At 39.8% G+C, this 17,949-nt stretch overlaps 1 protein-coding gene across 1 annotated transcript in view; it reads left to right on the top strand.

Annotated features, from left to right (window-relative positions):
* Window positions 1-9,696: 9,696 nt before the first annotated feature.
* PTPRR (protein tyrosine phosphatase receptor type R) overlaps window positions 9,697-17,949 on the top strand; it is a 141,270-nt gene continuing 133,017 nt past the window's right edge. Inside the window, exon 1 of the mRNA XM_066183244.1 lies at window positions 9,697-9,799. Within this exon, the coding sequence (XP_066039341.1) occupies window positions 9,736-9,799 (64 nt within the window). The 5' untranslated portion in view covers window positions 9,697-9,735. The remainder of the gene's footprint in view (window positions 9,800-17,949) is intronic.

Below are 17,949 nucleotides of genomic sequence, written 5' to 3'. Positions count from 1 at the left end.
ATTCAGCAGTTTTTCTTAAAACAATTAAAGAAATAGGTTTTCTGTAACTGTGTTACTTTAAAAAGGCAAATCCTTTTACACCTAGATTATTATATCCCATATATTCACCTGCCAACATTTGAAGAAATTAAAAAATGATAATAAGGCCTAGACTGGTGGAAAACTAAAGGTAATTAAATTTTTACATTATGTGCTATGTAGTTCTAAAGCTGGAGGATAAGAAGTTTATTTTACATAAATGTCTTACTATATGCTACTTGAATAGATGAAATTCCCACTGCAATGTGATTTTTGGATCATTTTCTGTGCCATGGCATTTACAGTGCTGGGGTTTTTTGGGTGGTTTTTTGTTGGTTTTTTTTTTTTTTTTTTCCCCTCACTGCAAATGCTGGAAGCTTGCACACATTTGAGGAAAACTTGTGCAAATATCTCAAATGTCAAGAATGGAATCTGAAGACTACCCCACTGTATTACAGCTCCTCTTGTTTTATCTCGGGGAAAAGCACAGAATGGGGACATCTCAAGGAATCTGCATTTATTGGATAGGCACAACAGGACATCTTAGGACAGCTGACTGTCATAACCATCCTGTCACCAACACAGACACTGGGTCTCAAGTCTTGCCTGATTCCTCTTGCAACAAGGGCTTTTCTGCAGAGATCTAATAAAGAGTTTGCTATAAGGAGGAAATGAGCTGTTACACATCACTGGCAACATGACACAGGAGTCAGACTGTGTGGAAGCCAGCATATGGGGGCCAGCCATAGTCATGTGATAGTGTATGGAGGACAAAGGGAGCAAAATTGATTATTTAACAAAATATCTGTTTGTTACAACCCTACTGCCATGGGCAGGGACACCTTCCACTAGATCAGGTTGCTCAGAGCCTCATCCAAACTAGCCTGGAACACGTCCAGGGATGGGGCCACCACAATTTCTCTGGGCAACCTGTTCCAGTGCTTCACTGTACAGACAGCAGATTATTTCTTCATATCTAACCTAAACCCTTTTTTTTTTTTCCAGTCTGAAGCCATTCCTCCTTGTCCTATCACTGTTTGCGCTGGTAAAAAGTTCCTCTCTGGCTCTCTTGTAGCCCCTGTTAAGTACTAAAAGACTGCTCTAAAGTCTCCCTGGACCCTTCTGATCACAAGACTGAACAATCTCAGGTCTCTCAGCATGTCCTCACAGAAGAGGTGCTCCAGCCCCATGATCATGTCTGTGGCCTTTCTCTGGAGTTGCTCCAGCTGATCCATATTCTCCTGAGCAGGATACAGTAGTCCAGGTAGGGATGTCATGTGGAGTCTCACCAGAGCAGTGTAGAGGGGAAGAATCTTCTCCTCTGACCTGATGGCCAAGCTTATTTGATGCAGCCCAGGATATGGCTGCCTTTCTGGGCTGTACTGGGCTTTTTGTCAACAGCACCTTCAGGTCATTCTCCTCAGAGTCACTGTCATCCATTTTCTACCCAGCCTGTATTTATGCTTGGAACTGCCCCAATCCATGTGCGGTGCCTTGCACTCAGCCTTGTTGAACTTCACAAGGTTTGCACAGTCCCACTGGCTCTGAAACCTAAGGTCCCTCTGGATGGTATCCCATCCCTCCAGCATGGTGACCACACCATGCAGCTCAGTGTTCTCGGCAATCTTGTTGAAGGTGCACTCAATCCCACTGTCCATGTCACTAGTAATGATGTTAAACAGCAAATTCTGATACCAAACCACTAGGAATGCCACTTGTCACTGATCTCCATTTGGACATTGAACCATTGACACAGCTCCCTGTGTTGACCATCCAGCCAATTTCTTATCACTAATATACCTATTTTGAAGTACCTACCAGGACACTGATTTACTATTTAAATTTGAATATTAAGGGGATCTGAGAACATTAGAGACTTATTTTTTTTTTATCTTCATAGGACTAGTGAGATATATCTATGCGATTATTTTTGACAAGGTCATGTTTCAGGAATGGCACTCTACTATTTCATATTCCCACTAAAAAGAAAACCACAAGCTGCTCTCCTCCCCCCCTTCCAGTGGGAGACAAAAGGCAGAGATTATGTGTTGAGATAAGACCAATTTAATGGAAACAGCCATACAAAAATTAACAGTAACAGCAAGAATACTCATAACAAAAGTGTACAAAGAGAGGGTGATCTCCATGCACACATGCTCACCAGGCCCAGAACAATGAAACACAATGGCAGACAGAGCCTCTGTACACCTCACTTTTCCTCAACTGCAAGCCATACTCACTTCTTGGAAGTGAGAGTCCCTAATTTCAGCTCCCCAGCAATGACATAAGGTGGTATAGAATAACTACTTGGACATGCCCACACAGCTCCAGGCTTTGCCTCCTCAGAGCAACTGTGGACAAATTAACTCTGGCGGAAACCAAGACAGACAACTACTCAAATACCTTGTTTTTATAGAATCACTTTTCAGATTTTGTAAGACTTAAAGTTTCTATCCATTGACCATCTATAACCCTACAGGTGAGGTTGTCTGTGATACATTACACAAGTCTGACCAATCCTTAGCTGGAATTGCTGATCCACTTATAAGCTATCTTTGTTACTTATGCTATGTTTCTACTCAGAAGAAGTAGATATTCTCCATATGGTTAGACCACACACAGTGATGCAGTCTCCATTAAAACCTTTCCACAAAATGATAAATAAAACTAATTAAAATTAAATAGCCAATCCTTTTGTTCATGCTCTGTTTTAAATTTGTCTTTTCCTCTTTTTATCAATTAAAAAGTCATGGTTAATAAGCACAGTTATTTTCCTTGCCTTTAACCATTGTGTCTCCTAGATGCTGGTGAGGGAGCCCATGTGACTGGGAGAGTAGGACTGGAGTCCCTGTAGTAGCATTAAGAGAAACAATTACTGAATGTTGGCCTCTCGTTTTTATTTCTCCAGCTTATAAATTGAAGAGGGGAATTTTGTTTACTTCATTTGAATAAAATTATTTGCTGCTCAGCAAATTGGAACATGTTCTTTTCAACCCACAAAGTATTTGGCGTTCTTTTCCAAACGAGAATGTTTACTGTCTGTAGACCCACATTCTTCTATTGCCACCTCCTTCTGTTCCCCTGACCACCTTTTGTCTAGTCTCATGTTTTTCTCCATTAACTGCTGTACTTCAGTTTTTCCTTTTGCAGTAAGACTGAATCCGAGTATTAATGCCTGTTTTATCTCATGTTACTAATATTTTCCTTTTCACTCATACCTGTTTCAATATTTCCTTTTGAGCTTCTTTTTTAAACAGAAATAGTTAGAGGAAGAAGTTCCCTGTATTCCATCCTGACACATTATGACTCCCTGCTGCTATGAATAGAAGTTACAAGGAAGCTCTCCTATCTTTCCAATAAATCACACACTTTTGGTCTGATGGAATGGCCCATGAGCATTCCAGCAAGCAATTAGAATGGAATAATATTCAGGGCAGATGAAATTTTGAGAGAATATGGCTTCCAACTCAAAACAAACAGCAGTCACTGCTTCCAGAAATCCTCAAGAACACATAGCCAAAATTTTAGTTCTTACAACTTTGTTAAATTTGGATCAACATTTTACAGTAAAAACAATAGATACATGGAGACATCAGAATGGTTCTTACATTCCATTAAAAACTTTGATATATTAGAGATAGTATCATTTCAATGGGTACCACTTAGCATTACTAGGTAAGTCAAGTTTGTTGCAATAAAATTAGACAAACTCTTTAAAAGAAACATGAAAATTTTAATATAATTTTTTTTTTAATTATAGGCTCTAGGAGAAGCCAGAGAAGGAAGGCACTCTCTAGTGGAGGATTTCAGGAAATCTTAGACACTTAGAAACTGCAGATGTTCTGAAATTTTTATTTGTGCCCTCTTACCTAAAGAAGAAATTGTGTTTTATTTCTGAATCAAAACACTTTCAACTCTCAACAAAGCTGTCTGCACTTGGGTATCTAGGCTTGCTACGAAATTGTCATACAGTCCTCATAATTCATAAAAATACTTCCAAACCTGTAGACTGAAATTTGAATAATGTTTTGCTATATTTTTTTTAAATGTGCACACTAGATTTTTATCTCTTTGATGATTCCTTTATTGCTCTCTTTAAAAGTGTATTTAACTGTAAACATTATTTAAATATTATATTATACATTTTTATATGTATTATTGAAGTGAGATATTAATTTATTACAAGCTGCTGCTTTCTGGTTTGAACTTTTAAAAAAACCCAGGCCACCCTGCCACCTGCGCCCCCCCTCCCCCCAGACCTGCAAACCCCCCAAACCAACATACTACGACTCAAGAAACAGTATTTTTAATAAGAAAATACGTGACTTCATTAAAGATTTTGGAGTATGCTGCAAGTTCATAAACCCATACTGTTCAGCTTATACCAATTCACTGATGTGAGACTGGTCTTTCTTCCAGAGTCATATTAAGCAACATAGCTAGCATCTTCCTGATATTATTCATTTAACCATCTTCTGTCCCAGAGGGAAATTGTTTGAAAAAGATTTTAGAACAAATATTGTGTGCATTATTCTGTGGGCTTATCCTGGATAAGAGAAGGTGGAAGAAATATGCCTTGTCTTAGACTTGAAATGAAAATAAATGAGCTTTTGCTCTAAAATGGCTCTTAATCCCTGTAGAATTTTATTCCACAATTTTGACTGGCCACTGAACAAGCCTGGTTTTAGGGCACCCATGAACTTCAGGGGTTTTTCTGTGAGTAAAGAACCGTGAGTAGAAAGGTGAAGATCTGACACTTTAAAACAACTATCAACTTTTAAATAAAGTATCCAGAATTTATCCAGAGATTTAATCAGGTCCAACTTGAGATGTCTTGAGGTTATCATGTACCTCCTCCCTTAGTAACGGCATGCAGAACTTCACTGGACATGAACAGATAACAGAATCTACCAATTATCTAAACTTTCCAGCTAGAGCAATTACTTTGATCTTACAATTACAGAATGTCATGTGCCTAACAAAAAATTAATCAAACGATACCCTAAAGAAAAATAATTAATGAAAAAATTCTTCTACCCACTGAATTTCTGAACAGTGTTAAGCTAAATATTAATTATACAAGATGTTTACTTGTTATTTGCTGAGGACAACTGCTATGACTCCTATCCCTTAATGTTCTGTGAATGTCAATTAGATACTGACAGATGACAGTCTCCTGTTCATGTTCTTGTCATCCAGTTGAAGGTGCTGCAGTTTCTGATGCACTGAAACCTCTTCTGCTGTTGCAAATATATTCCAGAAACATTGTGTGAAAAGCCAATGGGTAACCAAATCAGGCAAATAAAAAAAGGAAAAACTTTTTGATTTAACTGGATGTTAAATCAGTCTGAGAGAGATGACTAGCAGTTTGATCTTGAGCTAGGATGAGAAAGACAACTTTGCACAAAATTTCATATTCATTTAGTAAGATTTTGACTGATTTCTCTTTTATTTCCTACTTCAAGGAAAATTACTTTTCTTGAAATAAAACATCAAAGTTAACCATCTGAGGTTAATATTGCAAATAGTCAAAAGCCCAGATTCCCTCATTTTATCTGACCCTGACTTTAACCTAAAGCTGACACTCATGGATTTGATCAGTGTCCCAAACCAAGATAATCAGAGTTGCCCAAGTTTTGATATCTTTACACAAATTTAATTACTTCTGTGTTGAGAAGTTTACATTCAGCATATAAATAGTACTGTGCAATTTACTTCATCATTTAGAGACGTACTGTGTAGTTATTAGTAACCAAGGGTAACTTGCCTTCCATTTTTAAATGCCTATTAGTGTACACATAGGCATATATGTGGGTATTTTACCAGTATTTAATGAAAATGGCATATCATATCAAATTACTTTGACATAAAATAACTGACTACACAAATAAGTATATTTCAAGAGAGATATTCCTAGCCTTGACTAAAGGTCTTTTAAGGATAATCTGAAACTTCTTTTTATATCTTTTTCTGGCTGTGTTGTAATTTTAAAGCACCTGACTTTATAAATCTTGATGCCCCTTGTAGACTATTGGAGAATGATAACTTTACTACCCTATGGTATGAATAGCATAAAAGAGAAAAGAACTTGCAATCTGAGAAAATGATGACATGGTACCTGGCCTGTTCCACATATTTGCTTTGAATAGACCCGGACAGAGAGCCATGGCTAAATCCATCTGCAAGTACTCACATATTTTTTAGATACTCAGTACTGGTTAGGACTACACCATGAGACTTAAACGTCTCATTTAATACTTAGCTGCTCATGCTGCAGATTAAGAATTGTCTGCCTTGTGTATTTAACAGGCAGCTTTTAGACAGGTACGCCTGAATCCATTTGATTCTTTCCCAACAGCCCAATCAAACAGGAGTGAATTGTTTCCATCTGAGCTATAGTCAACATCTTCAGTAAAATTTAAAAAAAGTTCTATAAAAATTATAATATGGTCTTGCAAAATTCTAAATAATGGTCTTCAAGTTTCAGATCTACACACATAGTCACAAATTAGTAGCTCAGAGACTAAAATATCCTTGCATCCTCTCTCTTCTCCCCTCCTCCTTGCTATCAAAGTTTTTGTACTCGCAGCTGAATCAGGGTCAGTTTTGCATGTCTGTATTAGAGATTATGCGAAAAATACACTGGAGGGTCTCAGACCACTTTAGAAGGCTGTAATCCTATACTGACAATACTCATTAGGGAATATGATACATTTGCATTGGTGCAATTATGACTTTGCTCACTGGCAATCTCCCAGGACACATTTCCTGTAGCAGCTACCTTTCTGCATTGTGTAAAAAGAAGCCCTCTTCCCATCCTGGCAATGTCATTTAGTGTGAGACCTAACTGTACATGCCATGAGCTTTCCTCTGCTGAGATTGCTGCATATTCCCACATGCACTCACCAAAAAGTAGTTATTTTTCTGATTTGCATTTCTATCTCCAAAGAATCCTTTGATCTACGCATCTAACCTCCTCTTCACCCCTCCTCCTCCTTCTCCAACCTGTTTTCATTTATTAAAAAACACTGCTTCAGTTTTTTTGCTAAAGCTTGTCAAGGGACAAGAGAGATGAGAATCCTTATTATTCATGTCAGACAAATGTGTGATTCTCTCTCCTTCAGATATATTCCCTGCTTGATAATCTGTGTATTGCTGCTTCTTAAACTAAAGATCAGTTTTGAATTTGGCTTTCATTGGTTTAGCTTCCTCTTAAAGCAATTTGTCAATGAAAGCCTAGTGCAAGATGATTCCCAGACAAGGAAGATGATCTAGTCAATGTGACAGGAGGAAATGGCAAGAACTCTAACACTTAGACCAGTCTCTTTTAATTGTAACCAACATCAAGCGTGATTTCTCAGTAGCACATTCAATTTGTCATATCAGAAGAGATGAAGGTACTAGCGAAAAATATTGGAAAGAATGAGCCATACCCCACACCATTTACCTCACTTAGAATTATTGGTAATATTCAGCATCCAGCTGAAGATTTAATTCAGCTCTACACTTAATACACCTTGTTGAACTAAGTCACACACTAATGATCTCCAGTCTGTTAATACAGTGTTCCCCACGTGGAAATAAATTTAAAAATCAGTGAAGCTAGAAAATTCAAACTGATGCAACATGTTTTAGCTTTCTGTGTAACATCTTCCCACTCCATAGTAATGCTTCCATTTCCATATTGCATTGACTAGAACTGTCTTTTAAAAAGGATACATTAATACAAAATTCAGCAAATTATTTAGTCTAGTCTTAGCTTCCCATTGAATTCAGTTTATGCAGGAGTTGGAAGCTTAAATGCTTTCTTGGATGTGAGCTCAAAACAGTATCTTAAGACATTTCCCCAGTGGAAAATAATTTCCTTAACAGGGTAGTGGTGAGTCATCTGGTCTTTGTGCCTTAGGGCTCTGCAAGTGAGGTGAGTAGATATTGCTACAGCACTCAATCATATGAAACCACAGCAGCCTCATCTGTAACCACAAGAGGACAAATCAATACCATTAGCTTCAGTGAAGTTATCCTGTTGACATATTTGACCCTAAATCCTTACCTAGAACACACAATTGTGAGGACTTGTGGACAAAAAATTACAAAGCACCAGAGGACTGAAAGTGAATTTTTCTTTAATCTCTCCCTAGGAGTTGGCTAAATTGTAATTGGTATTGTACAACTCACTGAGGGAAATAAATATAGTCCTCTACTTGTTTTTGCCATACGTATACCTCTGAGGCCTGGGCATGTAGGAACTGAAGTTGTAGGAGCATCAGTGGGGTGCACCATACAGACAAGACTTATTTCTTTCACTTCTTTTAGCTTTCACTTCTACTAGTCAGGACTAATAGGATTAAACTGGAACAGGATGTGCTGTAATTTGTATATACCCACAGCAAATTATCATCACAGTAGAGGAAGCAGCAGAAATCTCTTAGCTTAGCAGGACATCTGAGGCACAATACTTACAAAAGATATGACTGAAATGACAGGGCTAAAATACCACTCCTTGTTTAAAAATCCCCTTGATCATACTAACTCCCTGTCTTCCAACCCAAGCCTTTTCTCACTTACATTGCTGTCAGGCGAACGACCTGACTGCCTTTACGTGTGTGAACAGCCGTGTGGGGGCTGGCAAAGGAAGCTCGTTTGCATGCGTACAGTCACACATGCATCGAGATATCAGGGCCTGCGCAGTCCTCCCCATCTCTGCATGAAGAAAATTTCTGCACAAAGCCTCATTTAAAGCCAGTTAGAGCCAAGCAGCCTCTGTCAATTTCCTTTGTTACTTTTCACTTAGGGCACATCACTTCAGCTGCTGATCTGACCATGCACTTACATTGCTTGCCACACAGGCTCCTGTAGATGGATCACTTGCTGGGTTACACATCTGCCACTGGCTCTCATGGTTGCTCTCCAGCAAATCTTTCGATCAATTAAACTCAACTTTAGAAAATTACCTTTGTTACAGGGCTGCTTCATGTTTGGCCTCTTTGCATTGCTCTCTGATAGCCACGCAATCAATTCCCGAAGTGTCTCCTGAGTAGGTGTTGCATCAGCCTGGTCTGAACCACTGGAGTTCAGTGGTTATTTATTTCTGTATCAGACGTGAATTTCATTATGCAGTTTTTGCAAACTGCTTACTTTACAACACGTGTTTCACAACACACTGAAGAGGAAGATTACCTGAACTTTAAGCATGAACCCACACATCGTCGAAGTGCTCTCAGACATGCCCAAACTCCCGAGATCACCTCCTCGGCGCTGCAAGACCGGGGAGATGCAATCTCCACCGTTCCTCTGCAGCAGGAGCCCCGAATCCTGCTCCAGCTGGAAGCCGAGGAGGAAATCACCCCCCGCCACCCATTCTCGCCTCCTCCCCGAACACGCCGCTGGAACTGGAGATCTCTCTTTTTGCCTCTCCTATTGGACCTTGCGGCTCCCCGCGGCTATTGCGCGACCCCATCTCCCGATGCCAGACGCCGCCGCCCGCCGCGCATCCCGCCGCCCGTGCTCGCCCCTCGCCTCACCCCGCGTCAAGAGGGGAGGCAGGTGAGGGCGGCCGCCCGTCCGCGCGGCGTTGCGCATGCGCAGCGCGCTCCCAGGCATGCTCACTGCCGGGGGCGGGGGGAGCGGGACGCGGTGTGGCGGCGCTGCCCGGCTGCCCTCGGCTCCCCTCGGCTCGCCGCGGCTCCCCGCGCTCGGCTGCCCTCGGCTCGCACCATGCGGCGGCGGGAGGCCGCCTGCCTCCGGGCGCTCTGCCTCCTGCTCCACCTACGCGCCGCAGGTGAGCGGGGGCGGCCGCGGCCGGACGGCGGGGCGGGCGGGACGGCTGCGGGGACCGGCTTGCCCCCGGCGGCGCACCTGTTGTGGCGGGAGGCGGGAGGCGGCGGCTGCCCGGGTCCGGCGGCGACTGCCCGGGTCGGGACCCCGCCAGCCCCGGAGGCGGCGGGAGCGTCGGTCAGCACCGCGGACAGCGGCGGCCCCGGTCGGGCGAGCCCCGCGCTGCGCGCCCCGCGGCGCGGCCGCGCTTCGGCCCCGGATCGCGAGGACCTGGCCGGAGGCTACGACAGCGAGGGAAGATCGGGACTCCCTCTATTCCTTCGTCTTATTCTATTTATTTATTTATTTTTAGATACTGGTGAGGAGGCGTCGCTACTTGTATGTGCTCGTGGCAGCAGTGTTTTTAGAAAGGGAAATTTCAGCTGCGACAGCAGCAGGCATTTCGGCTGTTAGCGGTGCTTATAAATCCTCTCTCTGCTTTGCTGGCAAAACGTGTGCCTCATTCAGAAATGCGGTGAGAGATGAGCGCCCTAGTACGTACATGAAGTTCCACTGCCAGTTTCATTCCAGTAGTCAGAGCTTATATTTCTGGCATAAATCTCAGGCTTCCTTTAAGCCGTGAAAAACTGCTCATCGTTCAGAGCCTCCGTTTATCCTGTGCAGACTTCAGCATATATTATCTGAGGAAGGAAATGAAATCTGGGGTAACTGTATAATTGAATTAAGTTCTCAATTAGTGAAGTTGAAGAGTTTCTTTGTTTTGTCGTTTATGACAAGCTTAGCCACTTCTGAAGTAGTAAACGGCTTGCAAGTCCCATGAAGTTTAATTAGGAACTACAATTAAATGCACAGGTACTGATTCTTTTGTTCCTGGGAATGTTGTTTTTAGGAGAGATTTGTAAGATGCAACAAATTTGCATTGTCTCACTGCAAAATCATTAAAAGGAACAATTTAACTTTATGTCTGTTAGTATGGAAGAACTATATGAACATCCCAAATAAGACATATTATGAAAATAATTGTTTGTTTGTTTTTTACAGTTTTCAGGAGAAATAACTTTGTCTCAGTTATTGGTATTTTATTGCCCTATAATATTAGGCTACACTTCATAAAATATGGAGTCTCTTTCCTGTAAATCTTTAGTTAGGATGCTCATGCTGTTTTGCCTTATATTCATATGTGCAAGAGATTATTGACTGAAGATGGGAGCATTTCATGATGTGTTTTAATAAAAGCCTTAAGCTGCTTTTAAATTGTTCTTTTACAACATGTATTAAATTGACCATCTGTACAAAATTAGAGTACAGCCTCTGTTTGACATAACATGCCATCTAATCGCAGTATATCCTCTATTAACAGTGCAATTTGCATTGGGTTTTTTTTTTCTGCTTCTTTTTTCTATCCTGCTAATGGAAACTGGGTGTATATTCTGCCAGTAAGCTGTTCACTTTCCTTACTAAGTTCTACTTGTTTCATTAAGTTACTGGGAATGCTTGCAAAGAGATCTTGGTCTTCATTATGCAAATATCTCTAATCATCAGAAAAAGAGAGGAGAATAGGTGTTTATATGGTGCTACTTTTTTGCCTGTGTAATCATGGAAAATCATTATTTCAGAGAAGACAAGGGGAAGGGTGTACAGGAGCTGAATTCAACCTTTGCACGGTTGGGCACGGTTTGCACTGAGCCCAAGAGCTGTGCTTCCTCTGGGGCAGGGCTGCATACAGCTTGCTCTTGTTGGAAGTCATTGAAGATGTCAAAACAATGAAATAATAAAAGAAGCTTAACATGCTAAGATATCTCTGTTTCATCTGATACAAGTAGAAATTTTGGTCTTACACAGACTACCACTATGGACATCTTTTATGTATAGCCTATACTTTTGAATTATTTACAGTGATTTTGAAGCTTTGGTTCATGTGAAATCACAAGATGCATTCTACTTGCTAGGTCACAAATAATATCCCAAATGTCAATTTTTGTGTAATGTGTTGGAAACTGCTTGGCTTTTTGTTCTGAGGCTGAATTTCTATGAGACATGTTTCTAGAGAACGCTGAAGACACTGTCAGTAGATATTAGGAAAATTTCCCTTGATATCAGTTGGTAGTAATGGATTTTAGAGAAAACTTAAGTCTACGTTTACTTCAGCTAATGCTGCAGCAAAAAGAGTTAATGTGTTTAAGTAGTGCTTATTTAGCAAATCTGGTTTCCTATGGAACTACAATTCTACTACCATTGTAGTAAAAATTTTGTACAGAAAAGGGAACTGTTCTTGTCAAAACTAATAAGGGATTTTCATGTGCTCAATAAGCTACCATTTTTCTGAGTTGACTTAGATACCGATTCCAATATAGCATGACAGTCATGTTATCAGAAAATTAGATATGATTGTGCTGTTGGTATATGCATATATTGCTACCTAAAATAAGACACTTGTGTGTGCTTCTCTGAAAACAGAATTAAGCCCTTCTGCTGAGTGCAGCAGGTGAAGTAATCAACCTATATAGAGCTTGCTGTTGCAGAAAGACCTAAATTTGTAGCAAGTGATTACAGGTCAGCATGAACCTTCCACTTACATTATGCATTGCATGAGAGAGTACATGACAGCACAGGTTATACTCTCTTTTAGTATGTATGATCTAATACACATGTTCTTGCAATAAAAACCTAGTGTCTCCCAAGGTGACTAGGAAGCATTGTCTCCTTGTAAAAGAATGGCAGGTAGTAGGAAAAACACAAAGTGATGCATTAGACTAACTTGTAATTAGAGAGCCATTTGAGTCATGCACATTACTCAGTTAATTACCTCTTTCACCCTATTTTCTTTTTTAGCAAATTTTGTTAATAAAATTAAAATATATGATGAATTAAGTATCCAGTTACTGAAAAATTGTGGGGGAAAAAAAAGTAAAGCTGTGATTCTGGGAAACAGACTAGGAAAACCAACTTGTCTAGAAAAAAATTACACAGTTAACAATCGTGGTATCAATGCATCACCTACCTTGATTAAAAACCTCTCTTTAAGAAAGCATTTTTGCAGAATTTGCTTTTAGGATAAATAAATCCTGGTCCTGCAATAGCAATAAGTTTACAACTGATTGTTTGGTCAAGTTGTCTAAGTCACGGTTTCTTGAGAAAGGCATTACACTAGCTTGCTAAGAGCTTCTGTCACCTCATTTTATTGCTCTCTCCATCAGTGAACACGTGCATTGCCAGCCTTAAGTCAATATGAACCAATACTTTCCTGCCAGCCTTTTCAGAGAGGAAGTGTGTAGATGCTTGTCTCGACCTCTTGATGGATCTATTCTTCCTGCCCCTCAGCGGAATCACATAAACTTCAGAATAGGAAATAGTGGCATTTTATCTTTTTTGGGCAATGCTGTAGTAACAGGAGGATTGCTTATATCAAAACTGAAGTTTCTTTGACCACAAACTAACACTCCTTTGGGTAGAATTTGCTAGGTGGAAATGTATGTTATCAATATGCTATACTGGTTCTCATGCAGCTCACAGGGTGTCCTTACTAAGTTCTGCGGAGTTCAGCCTTCCTGGTCAAACATGCACTGTGTGATATTTTCCTGGCTGGAAGTTAATAGAGTGCATTACAGTTTGTACTTAGATGTTGAGCAGGCCTATTTTTTATAAAATACACAAGCTCTGTCACAAAAGTAAGAGAATCTGGAAACTGTACTTTTAGGGTCGAGGTGAGATCTGCACTAAATGCATTTGCCATCAGATCCATTTCAGTAACCTCATACTAATGAATGAATAATTCTAGGTTCTAAATACATTTAGAGTGAAAGTGAAGGAGCTATTGATTTAAAAAATGAATAAGGATTCTCCTTCATTACACTAACATAATCTAAATGAAGCTGGTTCTCATAATTGCCTTCTTTAAAAACACATTGCTGACCTTGAGTGGGTGTTTTTACTAGAAGAGACTTTTCTGTCTTTTATGAGTAGGCCTCATGGATAATCAGAGGGTAGTCATCTGTCTCTTCAAAGGTTCTGTTGGGGGAAAAACAGTTTTATAATTCAGTATCTGACTTTGTATTTTTGAGGAAGTATTTAGTTGGAAAAGAGACCCATCATATTTTTACATGTGGAAATACTTACTATTCATAATTTTAAAAGACATTGTCTTTCATGAGAGATTTATATTCAGTACACCCATTAGGAAATTATCGAGGTTTGTGGTCTTGGAATCTCTGACTAATTCCATTTATTGCATTATAAAGAAGAGTGAAACATCTTAGACAGTGAAGGCTGGTTCCAGCTTCTCTGGAGAGCAAAGTAGGAGAGTTGCTGAAAGTCCATGAATTGGGCTCTTGGGGAACTATGTCTCTCTAGAAGGAGGCTAATGACATAACTGTGTGGCTCTGTTTGGTGATGGCCACCCCTCCACGGGGGTGTTAAAAGGATTTTTTTATAAAAGCATAGGACTCTTACTCCATAAAGCACAGTCGTTGTCCTGTAGGATTTTCAGCATGGCTTCAGAATAAATACTTGGAGAAGTTAATAAGATCTGCTCAGAAATCCTCAGTGGGATTGTGTAGAACAATACTGCTATAAAAAAAAGCCAAAACTTTAGCACTGGAGTTGACTTTCCTTCATACCAGCTATGGATTTCCATGGAGATACAATATATTTCCTTGAAATACGATGTATATACATCCATCTTATGCAGAGCAGAATTTATCTGCAACCTTCATTGGGAAAATGACAGTAATCACAAAATCAGAAAATTATTGCATCAATTTCCCGTGCCTTCTGGAACAAAAAAAAAAAAAATCTGATATGAGTCTATATGATACATTAGTTTCAAAGCATAAGTATGGCAGAATACTTAAGTGCCTTTGGGACCACCAGCTCATCTCTTAATTCACATGAGTAGACCTAGTGAGATCAATGGTCTATGGTATCTGGTTTCAGTATTGACGTATCAGGCAACAGGCCCATGAAATGAGATGCAGAGTGTCTTTTTGAAAAAGATACCACTCATATGCTTAACACAGATTCACTGTAGCTGTGGATATTTTTGGCCAGGGCATTTTTTTCCTACAGAAAGGAACAAATTTAGCAAAAATGAATTTGCAGTTGTTTCTATTTTCAGCAGATTGCTTATTAGAAAGGGAAAAAAATCCTTGCAGTCATCTCCCTCCCTCCCTCCCTCCCTCCCTCTCTTGTGAGTACTCACACCCTCCCATGGTGGTGCTGCTCCACCCTCACCACACATGCACGTGTGTGTGCACTTCCTTGTTCTCACAGATACAAACATACGCATAAAGAATCATTTATATACCTGCTCGCATATATACATGCATTTTGTACTACTTGATTTTGTCTGAAATTTTTGGTCAGAAGTTCTGAACATTGTGTTTAGGAGCAAATCAAAATATTTTTCTGAATTTTTACAATTGTCCTATCCAATTCTTGCTAGCTCTGGTGTAGTTTATTTGCTCTGAATTTTGACTTATTATGGGTACTGTTCCTCTGCTGGAAAAGGCCTGGCCTTTGGTTACTAGACCGAGCTAGGAAAGCACAGAACCCTTCCTATGAAGGAAGGTGACCTAGTAGCCCTGTAATGGAATGTTGCCATTACTAATAGCAAAGCTGTATGTTTTGTCCTGATTTTGCAAGGCCTCATGATAGGGATTTTACAAATTTAATATTAAATCTGACTTTTACTCGTACCCTTGCTGGTGATTTTTTGACCGATCTCAAGCACACTCATTCAGGACACCTGCTCTGTCCAAACTTTCCTTGACCCGCCTCTTTTGCTTGGGTTAGCTCTGACAGCAGTTTTCTACTTAAGCAAGCATTTAGGTATGTTTTAATCTATTTTTTGTGTGTGTGTGTGGTACAACTGTAGTCTTCACAGGAGCAGTAACAAAGGATTGGTAGAACAGCAGAGGCTTGTAGATTTGGAGGCACATGATGTTTCTTTAGAGGAGTGCAGGTGTGGGGACCAGTCTTGGGACTGAAGACTCTAGGCTATAAAAAGCTCAGTAAAAGATAAAAATGCAGACCTGGAGCTTGAGAAAACTGGTTTTAGGCATTGATAAAGAGAACAAAGAGATAGTATCTAACATACAAATGTGGCATTGTTTATAGTAAGTTCAAATTTAACCTGGAGCTGCAGACCAACTGAAGAAAGAGTAAGTATAAATGCATGTCAGGAAACACAGGTATATGTAGCTTCCTAAGAGGAAGGAAGAAGAGAGGAGGAAGAAAAATCCGTCATCATGAGCACCATATCCCTCCTGATGAAGGACTCCAAGTGCTGACAACTCCTCATAACAACGCCCATCACTATCACCAGTGGGAAAGAATTTACCTGAGAACCCAGACAAGCATGGAGTTAGAGTAACACCAGGGAAAGGGATAGACAATTTAATGGTACTGTTCCTATATTTGTGACTTTTCTGTATTCCCTGTTTTTCTATAAAAGTTAGGTCTAGACTAACAATGCTTCTTGAATTAGTTTGATGCTAACAATAAACTCTTGACTTCACTTACATGTATAAGGTGTGCTTCATCTTTGTTTATAAACAAGACTTTGAAAGTAAGAGAGGAATTCATCTTCCTGAAGGAGGCTGTGAGAAGCTATACAGCAGCATGCCTAATCATTCGGTCTAGCAGCCTACTTTGAGTAAAGAATAGCTTCATTTGTATGGCTCTAACAGGTTTTGGCTAAAGACAAAGCAGTGGTGTGAAGGCTTGTGTTTTTGCATTAGTCTCTGAATGATGGAAACAGCCACAGCCTGCAAGTCCCTCTGTTATTTATGTGAAGTAGTTTGCTAGGTGAATTCTTTTGTTAATTCCAAACTTCATGTATTACCAAAGCAGCAAGTGGATGTGTATTTTTTTCCTTTTAGGTTTCCCTGGTGTACCTCACAAAAGCAATTTTGAAAGTATGTTCTGTTGTCCAGCTAATGTTCAAGTCATATTTTAACCACAGTTTTAATTGCATTTTATTGGCAATAATTTTTGGTGCACCATGCTAAAGTTCAACAGCAGTTTATGTTTGGCTAAAAGTGCATAACTTTACCCAAATGAGATTTAGATTTGATTGATGTATTACTTTGCTGACAGTAAGATGTATTGTTAGTTAGATGGTAGAGATGCAAAGCATATTGCCTCCAGACAGCTTTTGTTTTCATTTTTGCTTTCAACATCATTTAAAACCTCTATATTTTCCACCAGATATTTTGACTCCTTTTAATATGTTTGTTGGTTTGTTTGGGATTTTTCTTAGTTTTTTTTTCTTTTCCCTTGGTAATGTAGATGCAATAGGGATAAAACAATAGATTTTGTGTCTTTTGAAGGCAAATCCAAAGGAAGGTCCTGTTGCATGCACCAGAAGAAACAACTTTCACAGCCGAGAACAGAAACCTACAGAACCTTCTAAACCTACAGCAGTGTTTATGCTATGTCTAGAATTACCAACAGTTAGCATTTCCCTTAGTATCATTGCTGGTTTGACTCTTGAGAGCTGGAACCATGCTCATAAATGGCCAGCATGATAACAACCATTTTGGCACTTAAGCATTTTTTTTTTTCTCCTTTCTGTGGACCACCACCTCCTTGGCCCTTGTACAGACAAGAGAGAACTGCAAACTCTGCTCTGAATGGGAGTCTGTTCCTATCACAATGTTCTAAAGGCAGGGAATGAATCTCCAAGCTGTGGGAACTTTGGAGAGAATTGGTTATTGGCCTGCAGAAGTATATTAACCTGCATCTCACAGTGACTAGGGTAGCCGCTCAAGAGGTAATAAACCATGATGCGAAAAATGATAAAGCCAAGCCTGTCCAGTCTGGGGCTGATTTATAGGTTTGAAGGAAGTTTGTATGGGACAAAGAGCTTCTTTCAGAGTGGTGAGCCAAACTAAAAGGAAAAAAGCATGGAGAGCTCAGGGTACAAAATTTAATTACCAAAATTTGGTAAGTATTTTTGTTACTGAAAATGAGAAATTACTTGGCAACAGCATTAAGTACTGCAACTCAAATTGCATTTAAATTAGGTTTATCTTTGAAAGCAATCCATCAAGTTTCAGCATGTTGTTCCCTTATGAAATGAGTCTACGTTTTATGCTTTTTTTCCCTTCAATTTCCGGCTTTTAGCATAAAAACCTCAAGCTGTGTAATATGCCA

This window comes from Chamaea fasciata, unplaced genomic scaffold (genome assembly GCF_029207755.1).
Source record: "Chamaea fasciata isolate MVZ Bird 193981 ecotype frontalis unplaced genomic scaffold, bChaFas1.0.hap1 SCAF_5, whole genome shotgun sequence".
NCBI classification, from domain to species: domain Eukaryota; kingdom Metazoa; phylum Chordata; class Aves; order Passeriformes; family Sylviidae; genus Chamaea; species Chamaea fasciata.
This window is presented reverse-complemented; position numbering and strand designations above follow the sequence as displayed.